This window comes from Herpailurus yagouaroundi, unplaced genomic scaffold, assembly GCF_014898765.1.
Source record: "Herpailurus yagouaroundi ecotype Mexico unplaced genomic scaffold, PumYag 29, whole genome shotgun sequence".
Classification (NCBI taxonomy): domain Eukaryota; kingdom Metazoa; phylum Chordata; class Mammalia; order Carnivora; family Felidae; genus Herpailurus; species Herpailurus yagouaroundi.
This window is the reverse complement of record NW_024412377.1, coordinates 113,109,716-113,130,871: the sequence shown is the minus strand read 5'-3', so window position 1 is coordinate 113,130,871 and position 21,156 is coordinate 113,109,716. Positions and strand designations below refer to the sequence as shown.

Below are 21,156 nucleotides of genomic sequence, written 5' to 3'. Positions count from 1 at the left end.
TGAAATCAAGAGTTGGACACTTAACCAAGTGAGCCACCCAGGTACCCCTATCATCCCTTTTCCGTATCAAACAGATCAAAGCATTAATTGTTATCACTTCGTCCAAAAATAAATATGCTAATTCCTGGAGATTTTGCCCTGTGATTTAGACTTTGCAGATAAGACAATCCTGGGGAAGAAAAGCTCAAGCATGTCTATTTCGACTCAATAAAGAAAGTCTTAATCATTCCAGAAGAAAACAACCTAGTCACCTGCTTAGGTCTAAGGGTCTGGGATGCTAGCCATACCTTCTTTGGGCTTCAGTCACTCACCTCTGATTAGAGTTTGGGGCTGAATGAACATAACCTTCAGTTTTAGCCATGGCAGTGAGTGACCTAGCAGACCTTGAGCTGTCTATAAAGAATGTCGATTTGACATCATTTTGGGGATTAAATGGAAGGGAAATTTGGCTGGAGAGGGTGGAGACTATGTAATCTAGGCACAATAAAGCCACTACTGGAGCCAGTAGAGGATGGCGAAGTTTAAGGTTAAGGGTACAGAGTAGCTTTCAGAGAAAGAAGCAACTTGAATGTAAGCAAAACAAAAAATTTTCTAAAGTCTGTCACAAAATTCTGCATGTAGTAACAGAATATTAAGGGAATTTCCCTCATTTCACTGAGGGAAGAAAGGGTTCATTAAACTGATTTTAAAACATCTAGATTTCCAGAAATCATTCAGGCATCTAATAATATCAAATGTTATATAAAATATGACAATTGAGAATTAAAGAACAAAAAATAGATTATATAAAAGAGACAAAGGAGTAGATGTTACAGGAACCTGGTACCTGTATAAAACGAAATGTTGTAATTGAATGCTAAGGCAAAAAGAAATAATCTACTATAGTTTTCCTTCCATATAATGTACAAACTTATCTACAAACTTTTTCCTATAAGTGAGCTAGAAATCTTTACACCATTATTCTATATTCTTTTTATGAAGAAATGATCATTTTAGGTGTATGGGTGTGTGTGTGTGTGTGTGTGTGTGTGTGTGTGTGTAATTTCTTCAAAACTTACCAGGCTCATCTACACATTCAATGCACTCCCAATCAAAGTTGCACCAGCATTCTTCTCAAAGCTAGAACAATTCTAAAATTTATATGGAACCATAAAAGAGGCTGAATAGCAAAAGTAGTGTTGAAAAAGAACACCAAAGTGAGAGGCATCACAATCACAGGCATTAGCCACTATTGCAAAGTTGTAATCATCAGGACAGTATGGTATTGGCACAAAAACAGACACATAGACCAATGGAATAGAGAACCCAGAATTGGACCCACAAATGTATGACAAAGCAGGAAATCTTTGGACCCACAAATCTTTGACAAAAATTGTGGGAAATTTGACAAATCTTTGACAAAGCAGGAAAAAGTATCCAATGGAAAAAAGACAATCTCTTTAGCAAATGGCGCTGGGAGAACTGGACAGTGACATGCAGAAGAATGAACCTGGACCACTTTCTTGGTCCTTTCTTCCTTTCATTTGTGTACATCATACACAAAAATAAACTCAAAATGGATAAAAGACCTAAATGTAAGACAAGAAACCATCAAAAGCCTAGAGGAGGAAATAGGCAACAATCTCTTTGACCTCGGCTGCAGCAACTTCTTATTCCACACGTCTCTGAAGGCAAAGGACATAAAAGCAAAAATGAACTATTGGGACCTCATCAAGATAAAAACTCCTGCACTGCAAAGGAACCAATAAGCAAAACTAAAAGGACCAACAGAATGGGAGAAGATATTTGCAAATGATATATCAGGCAAAAGGCTAGTATTCAAAATCTGTAAAAAACTTACCAAACTCAACACACAAAAAACAAATAATCCAGTGAAGAAATGGGCAGAAGAATAGACATTTTTCCGAAGAACACATCCAGATGGCCAACAGACACATGAAAAGATGCTCAACATCGCTCATCATCAGGGAAATACAAATCAAAACCACATTAAAATACCACCTCACACCGGTCAGAGTGGCTAAAATGAGCAACTCAGGAAACAACAGATGTTGGCGAGGATGTGGAGAAACAGGAACCCTCTTGCACTGTTGGTGGGAATGCAAGCTGGTGCAGCCACTCTGGAAAACATTGTGAAGGTTCTTCAAAAAAATTAAAAATAGAACTGCTCTACTACCCAGCAATGGCAGTACTAGGAATTTATCCAAAAGATACAGGAGTGCTGATACATAGGGGCACTTGTACCACAATGTTTATAGCAGTGCTTTCAACAATAGCAAATGATAGGAAGAGCCCAAATGTCCATCAACTGATGAATGGATAAAGAAGATGTGGTTTATATACACAATGGAATACTGCTTGGCAATGAGAAAGAATGAAATCCTTTTGCAGTAACATGGATGGAACTGGAAGGTATTATGCTGAGTGAAATTAAGTCAGTCACAGAAAGATAGATGTTTTCACTCTTTTTTTTTTTTAATTTTTTTTTTAACATTTATTTATTTTTGGGACAGAGAGAGACAGAGCATGAACGGAGGAGGGGCAGAGAGAGAGGGAGACACAGAATTGGAAACAGGCTCCAGGCCCTGAGCCATCAGCCCAGAGCCCGACGTGGGGCTCGAACTCACGGACCGCGAGATCGTGACCTGGCTGAAGTCGGATGCTTAACTGACTGCGCCACCCAGGCGCCCCTAGATGTTTTCACTCTTATGTGGAGCTTGAGACACTTAACAGAAAACCATGGGGGAAGGGAAGGGGAAAAATAGTTTCCAACAGAGAGGGAGGCAAACTCCTAAGAGACTATTAAATACAGAGAACAAACATACAATGTATGTTAGCGAACTTGACAATAAATTATATTTTTAAAAAGGCATATTCTTTGGTGACATGAAATATTTCAAGTATCATTCTTCAACTCTAAAACAGTAAGAATTTTTGCAGGTTAAGTCAAGAATCTAAACAAATGTTAAAATTATATCACTCTTTGCCTCAAAGTCATACAAGAGTTTATCATTTAATCAAACATCTCATATAATCTACTAATTATTCTACATTATCCTTGATGAATAAAAATTCATTCAAGAGAAAAAAAAAACCTTACCAGGCTGACATGAGGTTCAGGTTAAAGTTTGCAAATGGATTCTCTGATGTCTATGATTAACATCTATCCTTAAGAAATAAGTTTGTAATAAGGAGCCAGATTAAAAATATGCATGATTTTACAGTAAATATAGTCTCCCTTACTACTGTCAAGTCTTAGAGCCACAGACAGAGCTATGGGAGATAAATGAAAGACAACCAGATCTGACACAGCAAGAAATGAAGATGATACCTTTAATCCTCCAGGGGTGTAATTATCTCCTGAAAATCCCAGCTAGCAGAAAAGTCTCCTTGCTATTATTAGATTTCTTTCAGTTTGGGATGTAAGTATATGCTGAACATCATTCACTGAAAACTACTGGTTTCTCTCTCAGTGTGTGTAAAATCTGAGTTCAGTGGTGATTAATTTGGTCCTTGAGCTAGGTGAAGCTTCATTTCAACTCTCCCTGAGTGCAAAGCTTAATTCTGAATAAATTGGCATGTTGCCCCTTATTCTACTGTTGTGTGTGTTCCCAGAAAACAGCAGGCCTGTTCTCTTGGACAGCTAAGATTCCTCCAAGTTCAAGATTTTGTTCCAATGACTGTTTTTTCCGTCAGCAGTTTCAAAGGTTCTTAGTGGCATTTCTTTTGTAATGCCATAACCAAAGAATTGAGTGTTGCCCAATTACCTGATCAAAAGAAAGCCCTCTCATCACGTCACTTGACTTCATGTGTCCTCCGGCTTGCTCTTTGTGGCTGATGGTGTCATGTTTCCCAGAATCAACCGTTTCAACAATGGACAAAATGACTTGTAGGCTCAAAAGGATTAACAAAATCAAAGATGCACATTTTATATGTAAACGAAATATGTAGAACACACACTTAGTAGCAAAGAAATATGATGAACAGAAAGGTTAACCAAATGTGTGACTAAAAATTAATATGGGAAAAGACATTTTCCAATATTTAGTGGACGGTGTTAATACTTGTTGGACATCTCTGTGAGCCAGGCATTGCGGACACTATATGGATGTTAACTATATCCTAAGTAACCTTGCTAGGTAACTGCTGTTAGGCTCCTTTTACCAGTGTAGAAAGGGAGGCTTTAAAATGTTAAGTGGCTGTCCAAGACCGTTCATCTACAAGTATTAAAGCAAGAATCTAACCTTGCACCTGTATTATTTCTAAGGTATTCTCATTCTCTTTCTATTTTACCAGGGATACTGATAGCAGTCACCTAAATAGAAAATAACTGACTTTTTAATACACGTTTATAAGCTAACGATATTCACTACAGCCACTTTTGAGTTAACCATAGCATAATCACTGAAGCCTTTCTTCTCTTGGCAAAAGTCAAAGGAGACTTGCTCAACTGTCAGGCCAAGTCAATGTTTTCCAACCCAACAGTCTTCAGCCGGGGGAGCCTCCTTCTTCCTTTTCTTTCCTTCCTCCTCAGAGCATGGCAGCATCAGACTTCATGTCTGCTACCCAACGCTGGATTAATTCAGCCATGCTCCTTCTCTGCTCCCACAGAGAAGTACTCCTGCTGAGCCCCTCTGGCAAAGGTCATACCATGGTGCTGACTGAAGCTCTCGGCAAATCCATGGTCTCCAACCACATCTGGGGTTTCAACACTGCCTGGCAATCTTCCCATGATCTGTAGACAGCACTATTGTCCCAAAGACACTCTTTCAGACTTTCCTCTATCTTTTATGTCACTTTCTTGAAGTTCACTTCTTCCTTCACTCTCAACACGTCCTAACCTCCTTCTTGACAGAGGATAAGGCACAGGAAAACTCCATCAACTTCATATCCTCCCTCCTTCTATTCATCTGTATTTCATCCACCTTTTTGACCTTCCATAGGGCAGTGTCCAGTGACTTCTCCCGCTACATGTTTCTACCTTTGTCGACAACTCTCAGCTGCATCAGAACCAAGTCAGACACTCGGCCCCAGCATCCAGCCACCCATGAACTTCTGTTGCTTCTCCTTCTTTAATATTGAAACTGTTATAGTAATGTAAAGATAGATGGAAATTAAGGTGGACACATTCACGCTTCCGAAGGCTTGACTTTAAATGGCACAAATTTTAATTTTCCTCATTCTTGAAGCCTCCCTTCACTTGTTTTTCTATAGAATCCTTTGTTCCAGGAACTTGGTATCCATAGTGACATCTTGCTGACTTCAGTGTATCCCTAGTAATGAGACTTGGATGGCCAGTGCCAGTCATGAGCCCATCTTGAAGACATCACGAATGTGGCTGGAAGCATGGACCAGTTTCGTAATGAAACTTCCCAGATTCTGTATTTTCCTATAAAGCCCTTCAGCCTTTGACCCTGAACGGGTCTGCAATTTTGAAGGCATTAGCCTGCTGTGGCATCCTTTGCCTGGCAAAGTAATAAAGCTATTGTTCTTCTTTATCCCCAAACTCTCTGTCTTTGTGTTACATTTCAGCTCTGGAGCACAGAGGTCAGTTTTCTCTTCTCTTCTCTTCTCTTTTTTTCTCTTTCCTCTCCACTCTTCTTTCTTCTCCTGCCTCCTCCTCTTGGTTCTAGCCATTCTAGTTCAACAATGAGCATGTGCTCCTTTTTAAATTCCTTTTGTAGTTAGAAGTGTGTCGTGGACTCAAATGGAAGTGCTTGTGTAATGCACTCGCGTGGCAGTGGAGGGTGGTGGGGGAGGTGACACTAGTGTAGAATATGGTTTGTGCCCACTCAGTATCCTTTCTGCCCTCCTAGAGCAAGAGTAGACCTTATACTGGGCATTTAAGCATGAAAGGCTGTTGTAGAAGCCAAGCATCATCTGTGGCCTCTCTCCCCACCTCCCCCACCCATCTCTCTGTCTCTTTCACACCCAGCAAAGAACTGCGTGGGCTGCATGTGAAGGGGGTGCAGACAGGAAAATGATAGGGATTTTCCATGCATTTGAAAAACCGTGTGGGAATACGTTCTTTCATACCAAGTGAAAAGCGATGCAAAAGGCAAGCCTGTTGTGAATGGTGCATGAGGGGAGGATCTCTCGGATGTTCTTAGTGTGTACAAATGAAACACACCCACAAGCCCCTGAGCAGCCTCCAAATCTCCGAGTGCACTGGCACTAAACTAAATTTAAAGGCTATTGGGTTCTGACAGTATGTTCTGGCCTCCCCCAAACAGTGATATAACAAACACTTCATACAATTGCCAATGAGGAAATAATCACCAAGGATTGCTAACACTAAGCAGAAGCAAACAAAGTTGCAAATGAAGGGTTATAGGTACAAGACAAAAGTATTTTCATCCAGCATTTGGAGGAACTGGAGCTGAAAAACAAATGAATTGGGAGTGGGGGCAGGGAAGGCTCCCAAACCTAGGGGAAATTAACAGGTGAATAAGCTGTCTGCAAATAGGCTATCCACATTAATGTATAAATTCAAAGTCATCCAACCCATTACAATCTTTTGGTTTTGTCTTCCAGGAAGCCAACAGTACTGCTCTCATTTTCCAAGATGAGTCTTCCAGGAGGATGGAACAGAGAATCTGTCCATATGCATATATCTGGGGCTTCCCCTCAGAGTCATCTGCTTGCCCAACTGTTTAAGAAACTCAGATTCTCTACTGAAGAATCGTTCAAATAGGGTAATATAAAAATACAACTTTTCATGGGGTGCCTATGCAGCTCAGTTGGTTGAACGTCTGAATCTTGATTTTGATTCAGATCGTGATCCCAGAGTCTTTGGACTGAGTCCCACTCAGAGTGTGGAATTTGCTTGGGATTCTCTCTCTCTCTCCCTCTGCCCTCTCCCTGACCTGTGTGCTCTCTCTCAAACAAACAAACAAACAAACTTTTCATATTAAACATTTTATAAACTTACCTGCTATGTACCCTTTCTGAGGAAACCACTAGTACATGAGCTACATCAAACTAAGCTAAATAGGACATACACTAAGACAACTAAAAACATTAGGATTCAGGGACAAGAAGATAGGGACCAGAAAGCGACTGTCCGGGAGGATGCTGAACAAATATTCAAAGACAGTAGTCAAGACTAGATCTCAAAGCCATATGCCTAGAGAATATTACCCCAGTTAGATCAGGCATGGGAGGCAATGAACGCCAAGGATTCCTTATGTGTTCATCCACAATAAAAGGAGACTTGTTTCAATGGAGTGCATGGGGTGAAGAGTAATAAGGATGTTGAAAACTAAGGTAATAAAAAAATGAAACAATTATTATCTCTAGGAAAGAAGCTATACAAAAATGGAAATGCAGTTATAATAGACATGGATTGCATGGATTGGTTGTAAATTATTTTTGTAGGACTATAACAGTGCAAACTTTTAATAATAGTGTAATAATAATGTAACCAAAACATGTGATACAATTAGAGTAGCAGACTTTAAGAGAGCATGTGAGGACAGGATCTGAGGGTAAATCCTCATCTGTGATAGTAACAGTCAGAAGATTATACCTAAAAATCAGAAAAGCAGGAAGGAGTGGTGCAAACAATTCATTTATAAATGTGGCTCTAAGAGCAGGGAGGAAAAATAAAAGGGAGTCTAGGTGGTGGAAATCACAGTGCAGACAGGTAAAGGATTTCCTTTACTGTTATGGGTTGAACTGCGCCTGCCCCATCTATATGTTGAATCCCTAACCCCCAAAACCTCAGAATGTGGCTGTATTTGGAGATAGAGTATATGAAGAGGTAAGGTCATATGAGTAGTACTAACCCAATTTGATCGGTATCCTGATAAGAGGGGCACATCCAGTAAGGACCACATTAAGTCATCTACAGGCTGAGAAGAGAGGCTTTAGGAGAAACCAAACCTGTGGACACACTGATCTGGAACTGCCAGCCCCCAGAACTGTGAGAAAATAAATGTCTGTTCTTTAAGCCATTCAGTCTGTTATTTTATTTTATTTTATTTTATTTTTAGGGAAGCTCAAGCTTCCCACATCCTAATGAACCACGTAAGAATCGGCTTTTTAAGCAATTTACAAAATTAAAAAAAAAGCTAAAAAAAAATAAACGGAGCTCATATTAGTTGAATACTATGCCCAGCTGAATCATCTGAAAGCCATCTGAAAGCCAGGTGTGCCTCACTCCGGCCAAAGATTTCCCAGTTTCTTCTGGAGTCCGAAGAACATCACAAAGACCTCAGTCCTTTTGTGTTGACAGCACTGGACCCTGGACCAGTATCTTGGGCCATCCCTTGGGAGATGCTATGCATCATTTCCACTTAGGCCCCACCACCATTCCCTGGCTGTGATCTGCTAAGCAACTCTGCAGGCGGGATTTGGAGGATAAAGAACTTCAAGGTCTCTTTGCTCATCAGCATACCCTTTTAATGCCACTGCCCAGCTCAAGGGCAGGCCTGGGAGTGATTCTGGAAGAAAGATTTAGCCCTTATACCTGGAGCCCGGAACTCAGTTTTCTTGAGATCTGCACTGATAGAAGAAACATTTTTCTCTTATAAAAGATAAAAAGTCCACATATGGTCATGATGCTAAGAACTTGAGCAAACAAGAGGAAGAATGAAATTACAAAATGCTCTAGGAGAACTTACCCTTTTTCCCCAAGGCTCTCTGGGTTGAGGAAAGAGACAACACCACCATAAACGAAAGTCCACTAAATTAGTTACCTTACAGGTGTAACCACTCCAAAGGCAGCACCTAAAACACCTGGGCCTCTGACATGGCACCTGCATAGGGCTCCTTCATCAAGACAGGCCCGGAATCAGGGTATACTTTGCAATCTACCAGAACAATAGAAAATGGATTGTTTGGGAAGCTTCCATTAAATAATTCCACACCAAATCGAGAGCCCCCCCCATATCTATCCTTGAAGTTAGATGGGACTGCCAGGACTTCTCCAGTAAACTGCTACCAGTTCTCACAAACAGCAAAAGGGAATCTAAAATTAATGAACCAAATTCTAGTAAGCACCGGGCTCCCCTTTCTGCTTTAAAACCACACTAACTCTGGAGCCTGCTGATAGAATTCTAGTAAACGTGACAGAAGCCAGCGAAAAGCATGTATTCTTAACCACAGTCAACTCACCTGGATCTCCACAGTGCCCAGTCCCAGTGGGAAGAGGAAGGTAAAGTTTCCAGTTCTCTCTTCCTCTCCAAGTCCTGACTGGTCGTCCATCCTGTCTCTCCCAGGAACAGCAACTGCCTTCTTGTTTCGTTTTGTGTTCCGAGAACTTAACTTGGCTGGACTATTACTTAAGTAAGGCATTTCTATAATGTTTTCTTCTCTGTATTTCAAATAATAACCAGGACTTTTGTAGAGTGCAGAGCAGGAACAGACAGTCATAATCACCTCTTGTCTTTTTTTTAAAGTGTAATTCCAGTGAAGAGTAAAAGAAGGAGGAAAGCGGAGTCTCTAAGGGTCAGTGGAGAGAGTGTCTCCAGGATCAAAGGAGAGAACTTGTTTGCAGCAACTTGAGTAGGTAGTAGTGACGCATTAGAAGCACATGCTCTTTTTAGACACCAAAACTACATAGTGAGTTTAAGGATGTAGGGCCCCAAACCGGGGTTCCCAACCTCAGCATATATACTGGTCTATCACATGCACAACGAAGAGGCAAAGGGCCAGGGACTGTAAGGAGTCACAGCTTACGCAACACAGAGGTCTGGTGCTCAGGCTCAGCTGTAGATGAGAGAAGCTTTAACTTGGGAGGGAGGGGCTTGTGCTAATAAAGACAGAGATGGAAATTCCCAACACCCTGGGAAGACACGGAACACAAGTTAATTAATTTAAATGAAACAGTGTTTCCTGCTCCCAAGTCTGTGAACTAAGATTCAAACCCACTGCCCTGTGTTTGATCTTGAGTATTTGGAGACAGGAGAGTATCTGTGAGGGAAACAGCACCCAAATCAGAAAAGTTGTTAAAGCACAGGTGGAATTCTTTGAAAAGAGGCTCCATGGGTAAGCACATTTCCTCTGCAGGCAGAGCTCCAACATGGAAATGGATCCTCCTAGCCCCACCCCTGCCTCAATGTAGTGTTTTGCTGTTTCAGGTTCATAGCTGTGGGTCTGAGGAAATACCTCCAGGTCAAAGACGGAAACTCAGATGGGCTCAGCACACCCAAATTGGCCTAAATCAGCTTGGGGGAACAAGTGGGGAAATAAAGCTGTTCGTGTTCGGTCCCATAGTCTCACCTTGGAATCATAGACTCTGAGGAATTGAACCTGAGTTTAGACCAAGAATTCCCTGAAGGCACCTTTTGGCTATTGTCACTGTCATTCCTTGTGGTAGTGGGAGGAAATCAGTGAGGGGCTAAGCATATCATTCTATTTTGTTATCCTTATTCTATTTGTTAGGTTTTGGGGGTTATCTGGGGATTAAATTTTTGCTCATTTCTTTACTCTCCTATCACAAAAAATGTTTTTTGTTTTTGTTTTTTTGCCATTCGGAAAAAAAAATGTGAGGAAGAGGCAAGAAGAGTTTTTGGTTAGCATTTAAGATATAAAACTCTAAATTTTATTTATCTGGGATCTTAGCAAGCTCAAAACCAAAAACAACCAGAAAAATGTTATGGTCTCAGTGTTAAGAATTTCTCTAAGACCCCAAAATGTCTTATCACATTGAATTATATCCAGTATCAGTTTGGTGGCTATATTCAACAAATATTAAACACTGTCCCAACAAGGCATGGGTTTACGTGTAAGGGATATACCAGTAAGCAGACTTTGCTCTCATGGAGCTATGTTCTGGTGTGAGAGTGAACAAATACACAGATATACATGTCAATTTATAATAAGCATTACAAAGGAAATAAAACAGGGTAAGGGATAAAGAGTGTTGGGGGACCGCTGCCTTCCTTCCACTTTCTCTAGGGCTCTCATTAGTACTTCAGACGTTTACAAGTACAGTTAACCTGTCTGGACACCCTTCCGTTTCCTATCAACTCTCCCTTCTTGCCTGGTTACCTCTCACTATGCTTCGGCGCTCAGCCCCAAATCGCTTCCTTAAGGAAGCCTCCTTTGGCCCTCTGGAAGAAATCAAGTTCGGATTCCTGCTTAATCACAGTACCCGGGGTTCTTTGTTGTACGGTACACTTAATGATGATATGTGTTGGAAGTGTTCAATGCCTCCGTCCCCTCCAGAGTAGGTGCTCATGAAAGCAGAAACTGTGGCTTGTTCTCTGTTGAATCCCTAGAACCTTGTCTTTGGGAGAGTATGTAGCAAACAATTGTTAACTGTCTGAGTAACTCGGTATACCAGAACACTTCATTAAGCAGAGAAGTCCCCCTCCCAACCCTATTTGAAAACAGTGCTTCATCTTAGGGGCCATCTAAATAGTTTGGGCAATTCTCTCTGTAACAAAGTGAATCTACATAATTTATTTGGTGTCATTGGATTATGAGTATTAACTTAATGCTACTATTCTCCTTGCATTTCATTTCATCCATCTTCAATATTCTTGGAAACCTGTGCTGACTGGCCTACATTTTAAAATGAATAATCTTTTATTTGTAAAAGATTGAGTCATAAATAGGCAGAATCAACCCATGCTTTTATTTTCATTGCATATAAAAATTTCATATGAAGGTATTGATGTACAGTACTATCCCCATGGGCTGTAAAGAGGCTAAGAAACCACTAAAAGAATCATCATCATTTGTAATGCGCACACACAGTTTACCACTCTGAAAACATATCCTAAGAAATAAAATTAAAAACAACTAAAATCAGGAAGGATGTTTTTCATAATTATAGTGTCCCCTTTGTACTGTTTAAAACAAAAGTAATCAAATTCCTTTGGGCCAGGGCTGCTAAAATCTACAGTTTGTGTCAAAAAAATAAAATAAAGTAATAGGAGGCTCATTTTTTCTAGAAAAAGAATCTCTCACTAAGTCACATGTTCTGAGGGCTGGGCAAGAGTGGGAGGCAGTTTCCATGCCACCCACTGGGAATTTTTCAACGCTTTTGGGAGTTGACAACAAGGTTAACTTTGAAAATTCTACAGCCATAGAAGCTTTGCAGAAACAAATTCCAGAGAATGGCGAATCATTTTTGTGTGAACTGGCATCATATAAAAACTGTTTTATCTTTAGATTCACATACATATAGATATTTGGTTGATCTTAGGTAAAGTCAAATTCCAGGGTTAAAAAAAATGACCTTTTCATATTACATTTTCTTTTCTTTTTCATATCACAAATTCTCCTAACATGACAGGAGCTGATGAATAAATGACCATCACGTGTGACCTATGGCTCTAGTTTCAAATCAAGTTCATTTGCCTATGTGCTAAAGCAGTGAAAATGATTTTGTTATCATTGGACAAGAATATATTTTCCCAAGTAGTGTTTGAAAGTTAAAAAAAAATAAAACAACAATCAGATGTAACTAACTGAAGTAGCTCCTGATCAAGAGATAGGAAGAAGAATCATTATATATCCAGTGCTGTTTCACAGCAAGAAGTACTTAAAAGCTTGTAAGTCAGAAGGGTGTCAGAATCTTCCAGAGGTTGACTGTGATTTTCTAAATTCCAGCTGTTGCCAGAAATCCAATTGGTTCAAAGCTTGGATGTAAAATGCCCAGCCCTAGCCCGCCCCCATTGACTTACTTTCAAATGCAGCAAAACAGAAGAAAATATTGGTTAAAGTTAAGGCACAGCCCTGGGACCAAAGACCTGCAGCTATGTTTTTTAAATTTATATATCTTTATGTATTTTATAGTTTTCTTGAATCTTCCATAAACAAGCTCTAAAGTGACAAGACTATATATATTACAGGAGAAAAGAAAATGTACAAGGAGTATGTATACACACCATTCATTCTCTCACCAAGAGTTTCCAAATATATCAACACCATCCCATCGTGGGATGATGTTTTAATAAGAACTGATAATTTACAATTAACATTACAGTATGTACATTACAATAAATACATGGTTGTAAACAGACAAACAAGACTGTATTACAGGTAAGGTCATTTGGTGAGAAAAAAAATGCATGGCACAAAAAATAAATAATGCATTCAAAAATTATCATAAAGCTTTCTGTAAAATCCATTTCATTCAAGTTTTTTTTCCTTGTCTGCAATTTGTTCTATCTACATTATTTTCTTGTGAATTTTAAGTGATGTAAAAGAAAATTAAAACAGCATTATTGTGTTTAGTAACTTGCAAGCTGAAATGTACTGGTTTTATGCAAACTTGGACTTTTTTTCCCCATACAGTACCCAGATATTGCATTTTCTTATGGCATTTTAGGAAATGTAAAGCCACTTGTAAAAGGATGTTCTCTGTAAAGCGGTGCATAATTCTGAAGCACACTTTGGCAAGAGAGAAGGGAAGAGAAAGAAGGGAGAGGATAAGCAGACCGTACAGTGCATTAGTCTCTGTCTCTTGGATATTGCCTTTTCTACAATTTGACTGTCCATCGGTGAGTATCTTCACAACACGTGATCATTATAAACCAACAAGTTGAAAACAAAACAACTCTGCTTTTCAATGCAGTTACAAATCCTTTCAGGTCCGGATTTGTGACATATTGCTACTTTAATTTTTTTCTATTATTATCAAGATTTTAGGCACTCTGTGGGGGAAATACCAACCAGTAGTGAGAGGAGGGAATGAGAATATTTTGGATAAAGGAATACACTCTAGATTGTTTGCCTTTTCTTCTAGACTTCCATCAAGAACAAATAAAACAAGTTTTCAACTGTTCTTCTGAAACCACTTGGCTAACCACAGGACTTTATTTGAAAGATTACTGATTTTTTTTTCAGGGAAGAGGGTGGAAACCTGATCATTAATTAGTTGATTCCTGTTCTGCTCTAAGAACAGATCAGAGCTACATAATTTTTCTGTCAGAAGTTCCCTTGTGGATCTCCGGGGATTCAAATAGGGACTGTGTTTAGCTTGGGTCATTTCCCCTGGCTGATGACTTGGTTATTAGTCGCCAGAAGGCCCTTGGGAAATCCCAAATATAAATGCTTTCCAAGGTTATAAGTTTTCTTGACTGTTTATTTTCAATAAATAATGTCAATGTGAAAAATGACTATTTGGGCTCCAAATTCTTCATAGACAAGGCAAATACTTTACTAAGAGCTGGAATGGACAGAACATCCAGACTAGGTAAGTGCCCCGGGATGCCCATTGAAGGTAAATACTGGAAAGTAATCCCTAAAATTGTAATACATTTCTTGGTGCTAAATGCAGCCAAGAATTAGCTCTGTTACTTAGGTGGAATCTTCTTACCCATCCTAGTATTTTAGGGTGGCATTATATTACCAAACCTCTGGTGCCAGCACCATCATCAACTTCTTTCCCTTGGTGCATTTAATATTCTCCTCTACAAGACATACTTGTGGACCAGTGATAACTGTGAGAGCAATTTCTACATTATGAGGCTATCCATTAAGGAAGAGTAGTTGCTACACTTAAGATCTCTTCTCAAGAATATTCCTCATATAGTTCTTAATCCCATGGTGAAATCATGGAAACAAAGAGCATTAGTTGTACTGGTGTTTGTTAATATACTCTGCTAATATTTTTAAAAATTACCTAGCTAGCTGTTAACTTTTCTGTGTAAATCAAGAGTTAAAGTTAGGCATTATATTTGGCCTTGTGGTAGAAATAAATGGTGACTCTAGCCTGACTACCTGCTACTTTTCATCACTCAGAATGGTGGTGATATATTTGATAAGACCCCATCTAGTGAACATGGACAGAGATTCAAACACACACTAAATAATAAAGCAGCACAAGGGGAAAAAAGTTCTTACTACAACTGACTGTGAAAACAATAGAAATGAGCATAAAATGTGAGGGTTATTACAAAGACATGCACTTGTGAAATGAGGGTCTATTGACACAGCAAAAAGTTATCAGAAGACACTAAGTAGGAAAATACCTAAAAAAGACCATTTTAGCTACTGTGTATTTATATATCTCTTACTTGCTTCAGACAACACCAACTGATGATTGTTTATGAGGCTTAAGACACATTAGACAGAATGCACATCAAAGTATCACAGAACAAATATTCACTTTGTACACCGTGAAAAAAATATCAGTGAGAGCAACTCTGCTTATCTGAAAAGACTGAAATGAAAAGCAAAGTAAATGAAGACCTACAAAAAGGTTTTCCTGCAACATAAAATTGGTTTCTGTTTTAAAATATGGAAGTCATTGGTATATAAAACAATGAATCACTACAAATCAGTTAATTGCTATGAACTATAAGGTGCAAGTAAAATTCGTAAATTAGATTTATCCAGTGTAGCACAGATTTGTACTGAAAACTTGCAAGTTACTCCTTAGAAAAAAATAACCAGTGACAGATGAAGTTTTGAACATAGTTTTTTAAATATAATACCTCAGTACATTTAATAATAAAAGTAAGCTCTACAAAAAATCTGTTTTACATATCATACAAAATGTAGAGGTCAGTGCAGCTCAGTGAACCACACTATACAGTCATGTATCAGGAAGACTTGAAATTAGAAAATTATGCAATTTCTGTGGCTCATCTTCCTCCTGGTAACAGATTCATGCTGTGTCCTGTTCCTGACACATTTGTTGCTTCATCCATGAGTTCACTCTGTCTGTGTAATGCCTTCTTTCTGCTGAAAATATTGCAAACAAATAAAAAGTAAAGAACCCCCAAATCATAACAACTTTTGGGCTGCCCGATGAGCCACTCTATTGAAAACATTTTGCAGTTGATTTTCTCTTTGTCAGCTCTACCAAGCTGAAATCTTGTTAAAATGCTGTTCGTGAAGATGTCCCCCTTGCTCCGATGACATGGAGGTGAAAAAACTGGTTACAATATTCCTGAGCGCCAGACTGAGTAGTCAAGGTCAGTTTTGTTCAACAAACATCCTGGCAGATGACAGTGAGGTGTGACCATGGTTGTGGCATGTGACATGCACTTTGGAAACAATTTTTCTACTTAAATTAAAAACAAAACAAAACAAAACAAAACTAAACTAAAGGCGTGAAAGTCTCTGCACTGTTACGTGTCAGGAGAATGATCTTCTATTACACAGGCTTCGGGCTGGCTGTCTTCTTCCTCCCCTACCGTCTCTTCTTCCACCTGTTCATCAAGGGGAATTTCAGTCGACTCTGAGTCTTGAGTACACAGAGTCTTGGAGTCACTGCAGCTCGTGTCTTCTTCCACTTGACTTCCACTGTCCTTTTCGGTGTCTGACTCGCCGTCTTCCTCTAAAGTTAGTTCAAACTGGAACTTCTCCGTTTGACCCTGCCGGCCTTCCTCCTGGTCATCAGGTGCTGGGGAGGGGCTCTGAGGAATTGTGCTCTGGTACCATTCACGATTGTCCTCCAAAGTGTCCAAAATGTCCTGGGCGTCAGGATGCACGAGGTCTGCCCATGTCTCCCACAGAGGATGAACAATATAGTCTATGAAGCCCACCTATTTAAAAACAATTCTGATTTGAGTATAAGACTTGGGACTATGAAACAATGGAAAAGGTTAACTAGATTCTGCAAATATACCTGAGTATGTATCTATTTACATCAATTTATATATGTAACATAATTTACATTAAAATATAGCAAATATAACATGGCCCACAAATATAACACTGAACACAAGACTTCTAACCTGAGTTTGGTAAAATGGTCACTATTTTAGGCAACAGACCATATAAAAGTACTGTTAATAGCTGGTGAAAATTAGCAAGAATTCTTATTTCAGGAGTATGTTTATACTGTAAAAAATTCCATTTGTTTACATAGTAGGGTATCAGACCTGGCTTTTATTTTAGAATGGCCAATTTATAGGTGAATCCAGACAACTGAAACCAGGCCAGGTACTCTTTGACTTCATATGACTGAATTCACTTATGAGTTCAGATAGCGGAAATTCTCTATATATGTATGCTCTATATGAAAACAGTCATAATGAAAGAATGTGATGTCATGAGAAATGTATATATGACCATATGAATTAAAATCATACGAATGAGAGTTTTTTGGCTCATAAACACTAATATGAAATTGAGCCTTTCGAAAGAAAAATAATTTAAAAAACCCAATGAAATACTGTATGATGTGGATACAAAGCAATCAAACATTCAAGCTGGAGTTTTGTTTTCTCTGCAAACTTTATGCTTAATGCATCACCTGTGATTTTTCCACAGATGCATTGTGCTTGTCACACATAGGACTTATCTCCATGCCCCGCTCTCTCTCTCGGTCTCCTTGGCGGAAGAACTCCTCCATTATGCGGTCAGTCCACTGGCGGTACAGCTGAAGAGGCTTTGTTGGGTTGCTCAGATCTGCACAGTGCACCATATTCTGAAGGACCTAAAATAGACAAACGCTTTCTCTATTCAGCACCTGCTGCTGTTTCTTTTCTTCTTTTTTTTTTTCACTAGAAATTCACATTGGATGAATGTGACACTTAAAAATACAAGTAGTGTAAGATTCCTTCCAAACAGCTCAACTATATGTCTGTGTATGGTTCACACTTGTCTTAACAGCCCTAACTTCTGCCACCTCTACCATACCTAAATTTCATAAGAAACAGTTCATGTGTGCATAGCTGATTAAATTTGGAGCTGCTTCAGTGGTTGGTTTTGTGAGAGGTTAGGGTTTTTTTTAATGCATATGCAAATGAAGAACCAATAGAATTTATCTGGCTAATTCTCAAGATTCAGAATTTGGTTACTGGGGTGCCTGGGTGGCTCAGTTGGTTAAATGTCTGACTTCAGCTTGGGTCATGATATCACATTTTGTGAGTGTGAGCCCCGCATCGGGCTCTGTGCTGACAGCTCAGAGCTTGGAGCCTGCTTTGGCTTCTGTGGCTCCCTCTCTCTCTGCCACTCATGCTCTCCCTCTCTCCCCCACTCACGCTCTGTCTCTGTGTCTCTCTCAAAAATAAACATTAAAAAAAGACTTTGGTTAAAAATTCTGCTTATAATTACTAAAATCGTAAGTCAGAAGGAGACAAGTCTTATCAAAGTTAGACACAGACACGTGTGCAGAAACAGAACAAATTCAAATAACGCTTTACCTGAATCCTATCAGAATAATTATCAAGAAGAAGAACTCCAGAACTTGTCACTTTCTTAGTTTCCACCATAGTTTTCAAATCAGCCAGTAGATTCATGTGTTTTGACATGTCTGTTGCAAGTACCTTAAAAGACAAGAGTATTTTAGTAAGGAGCAAAGTCCAGAGGAAAAAAAGTCAGAATTTGCATATGACAATATGAATGCAGAGCATGAAAGAAATGAAAAACCACTGGGATGTCTGGTGGCAGGGAATGGGAGTCCTACACTACTCATTTGTGCAGCCTCTTCTGCTCTGTAGGGTTTCTTGAAGCCCAGATAAATACATGCAATCTACAGAAGATTAGCAACCAGCAACCACTTTCATGGTGAAAAAAAGGGATGATACTCCTACAGATAAGAAGTTAGCCCATGTTCTGAAGTTCTTTCTACTCCTTTGATTAGAAATTGGCACCTGGACTACGATGAAATCATTCAAGGTTGCTCACAGAGTACTCCAGAAACAGAGTATTCTGGCTAATTTTCCGCTGACCCAAGACACGTGATTGCTACCTTTGTGTGTACAAACTTATAAGTCGTTGATGACCAGAGGTCTTCCTGTGTCTCGTAATCACTGTAAATAATATGCATTAAAAAAAGTCATGGATATCTCTAAATAACACTGTGTACTGATATAAATGTATTTTTTTTTTCCATTTTGTGAGTGGAAAAAATCCTTTTGTACTAATAGCTTTTGTTAGTCACCTTTCCCTGCCTGCCACCAGACTGGAGAACTTCAGAAAATAAAACTAGAATTAAGAGGGTGAGCTGTCACTACTCTTAACTCCCAACTGCCAGAATGAGAAAACCCATTACAGAACATCACTGCCAGCAGCACAGGAGGCTTCTCAGACATAAGGGGCAACAATAGGTTTTGAAACAAAAGGTTCCATTTACCTGATACTCATCTCATTCTTATTCTTAAAAAACAACTTGCATCACATCTCTCTTTTTTCCTTTTAGCAGCTACTTACAATGTCAATGACCATCTTCCTTAATGATTGTCTTTGCTTTTTGGTCAGATTCTGGAAAATGTCACAGTTTTCTTCCTGAAGCAGCTTAAAGCCCACAGCCAGATGATGGTTCTCCAAGACAGAAGAATCATTGTACATCAAGGCAAGTTCAGAGTCTTAAAGAAAGAAAGGAGACAGAAGATAAGCAAAGCCATTTTTTTTCTAAGTTTTTTGAATTCTTCACATTCTAAGATACTTTGGGTTTAAGAAGCATTTTTCTTCCACACCTCTGCTGGCCTTACCATTACAGGACAATACCCAGGAGAGGATATACTAGTTAATGTATATTAACTAGTGGAAAGAGCAATGGAATCTTGGGAGTGAATTCTAATGCTACTGACACATGACAAATCATTTCACTCTGCGGACTTCTCAGCTGTGTCTCTTCTCAAGTGGGAGAAGAGTTGGACCAGATATTCCTGAGCCCCCCCTCCAGATCTGCCACAGGTAGCTTCACGAGCAGCAGAATGTGACATCACTTTTAACACTGGCAACATCTTGACAGCTTAAGTTGTCATGTTCCTGATAACTATGGACCATTACCCAATATTTCACAGAATGTAAGGATGATGTGATTTTGGACTGTACTCAAGAACAGTTTGGAACAAATGAACAATATACTAGATTTGTTCATGCTGCTTTTACTCATTTTCTTCCACAGTATAGCTTTGAAAGTCAAAGCTTTACTCATTTTTTCCATGTTACTTTCTGAGTATCAAGAGACAGGTGTTCAGCTACCTACATAATAACTCCATGGTGAAGATTTTGCTGCTCCCTTAGGACTGCCCTGGACCTGTATGTTTTAGGCAGCAAGATCCTGCCTCTTTCTTGGTTCCTGTAAATAGCAGACCCAACTCTATAAGGCTGTCATTAAAGAAAATTGGTGCGTTATTCTGTTTCCACTTACGCCACTATAAACACCAAAAGCACATGTATTTGATCTTTTTTCTGACTAATGTATGGGAAATACACGTTCTTTTCTAAGAAAGAGTCATTGCTACTCAATGACTATTTAAAGGAACTAGGAAGGAGAAGAGACATTCAGGACATACATCTATTGTGAAATCCTATGAATTTACTTGTACTATAGACCTACAAATTTATACATGTAAATTTTTGCTCTGAAACTACAGGAATAAAGATGTCTAGAATACCAAAGAGTAGGTGTGTATGTTCTCTTTTGGGGGGATAAAACAATAGTGTTCATTCATTCATTCAGATAGCATCTGGTCAGATCTGACTTTTAAATTGTCTCTCAACGGGGTGCCTGGGTGGTTCACTCACTTAAGCATCTGGCTTCAGTTCAGGTCATGATCTCACAGTTTGTGGGTTCGAGCCCCACATCAGGCTCTGTGCTAACAGCTCAGAGCCTGGAGCTTCCTTCAGATTCTGTGTCTCCCTCTCTCTGCCCCTCCCACCTCCTTCATGCTCTTTCTCGAAAATAAACATTAAAAAAATTTTTTTAAATAGTTTCTGAAACTCTAACTATGAACATTTATCTATAGGTGGTTAAATATATAGAAATAAAAAAAATTAATACTATATAGGATTTTAGCACCTGGTATTATTGTTTGTATAGTAGAATCCTATTAAATAAATATATATTGAAAGGAAGGCAAATGTTTTTTGACTGGACAAATAATGCCCAATTAATCTTTTATGGTTCTTTTAAGGGAATAAATATGCATGCAGATAAGAGGCATTGATACATGAACTGACTCAGGCTTACAAAAACCCAGACTGACAAATATACCTCATGAAGAAAGAAACAAGAAGTTAAGGCTGTGAGCCTGCAGAAGAACAAGGTGAGCAGCTGTTAGTTTAAGGAAGAGGATGGTCTGTGGTATAGATGCTACAACAAAGAGTCTCAACTCTAATCTATCTAAAGATGCTCTTTCACATAGAAGGTGGTCCAAGAGCCTTGGAATGAGAATCCAGACTGGACAGAAAGCAATGAAAAGACTCCTTACTGAATGGATCTCCCCCACTGCCTCTCCAGTTTTGGGGCTGTTGACAGGAAGGTGGTGGATACTGTTGCAACTGAATCTCAGG

At 39.2% G+C, this 21,156-nt stretch overlaps 1 protein-coding gene and 1 long non-coding RNA gene across 12 annotated transcripts in view; both read right to left on the bottom strand.

Annotated features, from left to right (window-relative positions):
* LOC121015612 (uncharacterized) overlaps positions 1-3,642 on the bottom strand; it is a 42,891-nt gene extending 39,249 nt beyond the window's left edge. The window contains exon 1 of the long non-coding RNA XR_005783906.1: positions 3,332-3,642. This is a non-coding gene — a long non-coding RNA (uncharacterized LOC121015612). The remainder of the gene's footprint in view (positions 1-3,331) is intronic.
* A 7,919-nt stretch (positions 3,643-11,561) lies between these two features.
* The window catches only part of PDE4D (phosphodiesterase 4D), a 1,431,601-nt gene continuing 1,422,006 nt past the window's right edge, over positions 11,562-21,156 (bottom strand). For all 11 annotated transcript variants that reach the window (XM_040452554.1, XM_040452564.1, XM_040452576.1 and 8 more), the window contains 4 exons: positions 19,066-19,220; positions 18,057-18,179; positions 17,165-17,347; positions 11,562-16,451 (listed from right to left, as the gene is read on the bottom strand). In XM_040452554.1, the coding sequence (XP_040308488.1) occupies positions 16,035-16,451; positions 17,165-17,347; positions 18,057-18,179; positions 19,066-19,220 (878 nt within the window). In that variant the 3' untranslated portion in view covers positions 11,562-16,034. The remainder of the gene's footprint in view (positions 16,452-17,164; positions 17,348-18,056; positions 18,180-19,065; positions 19,221-21,156) is intronic.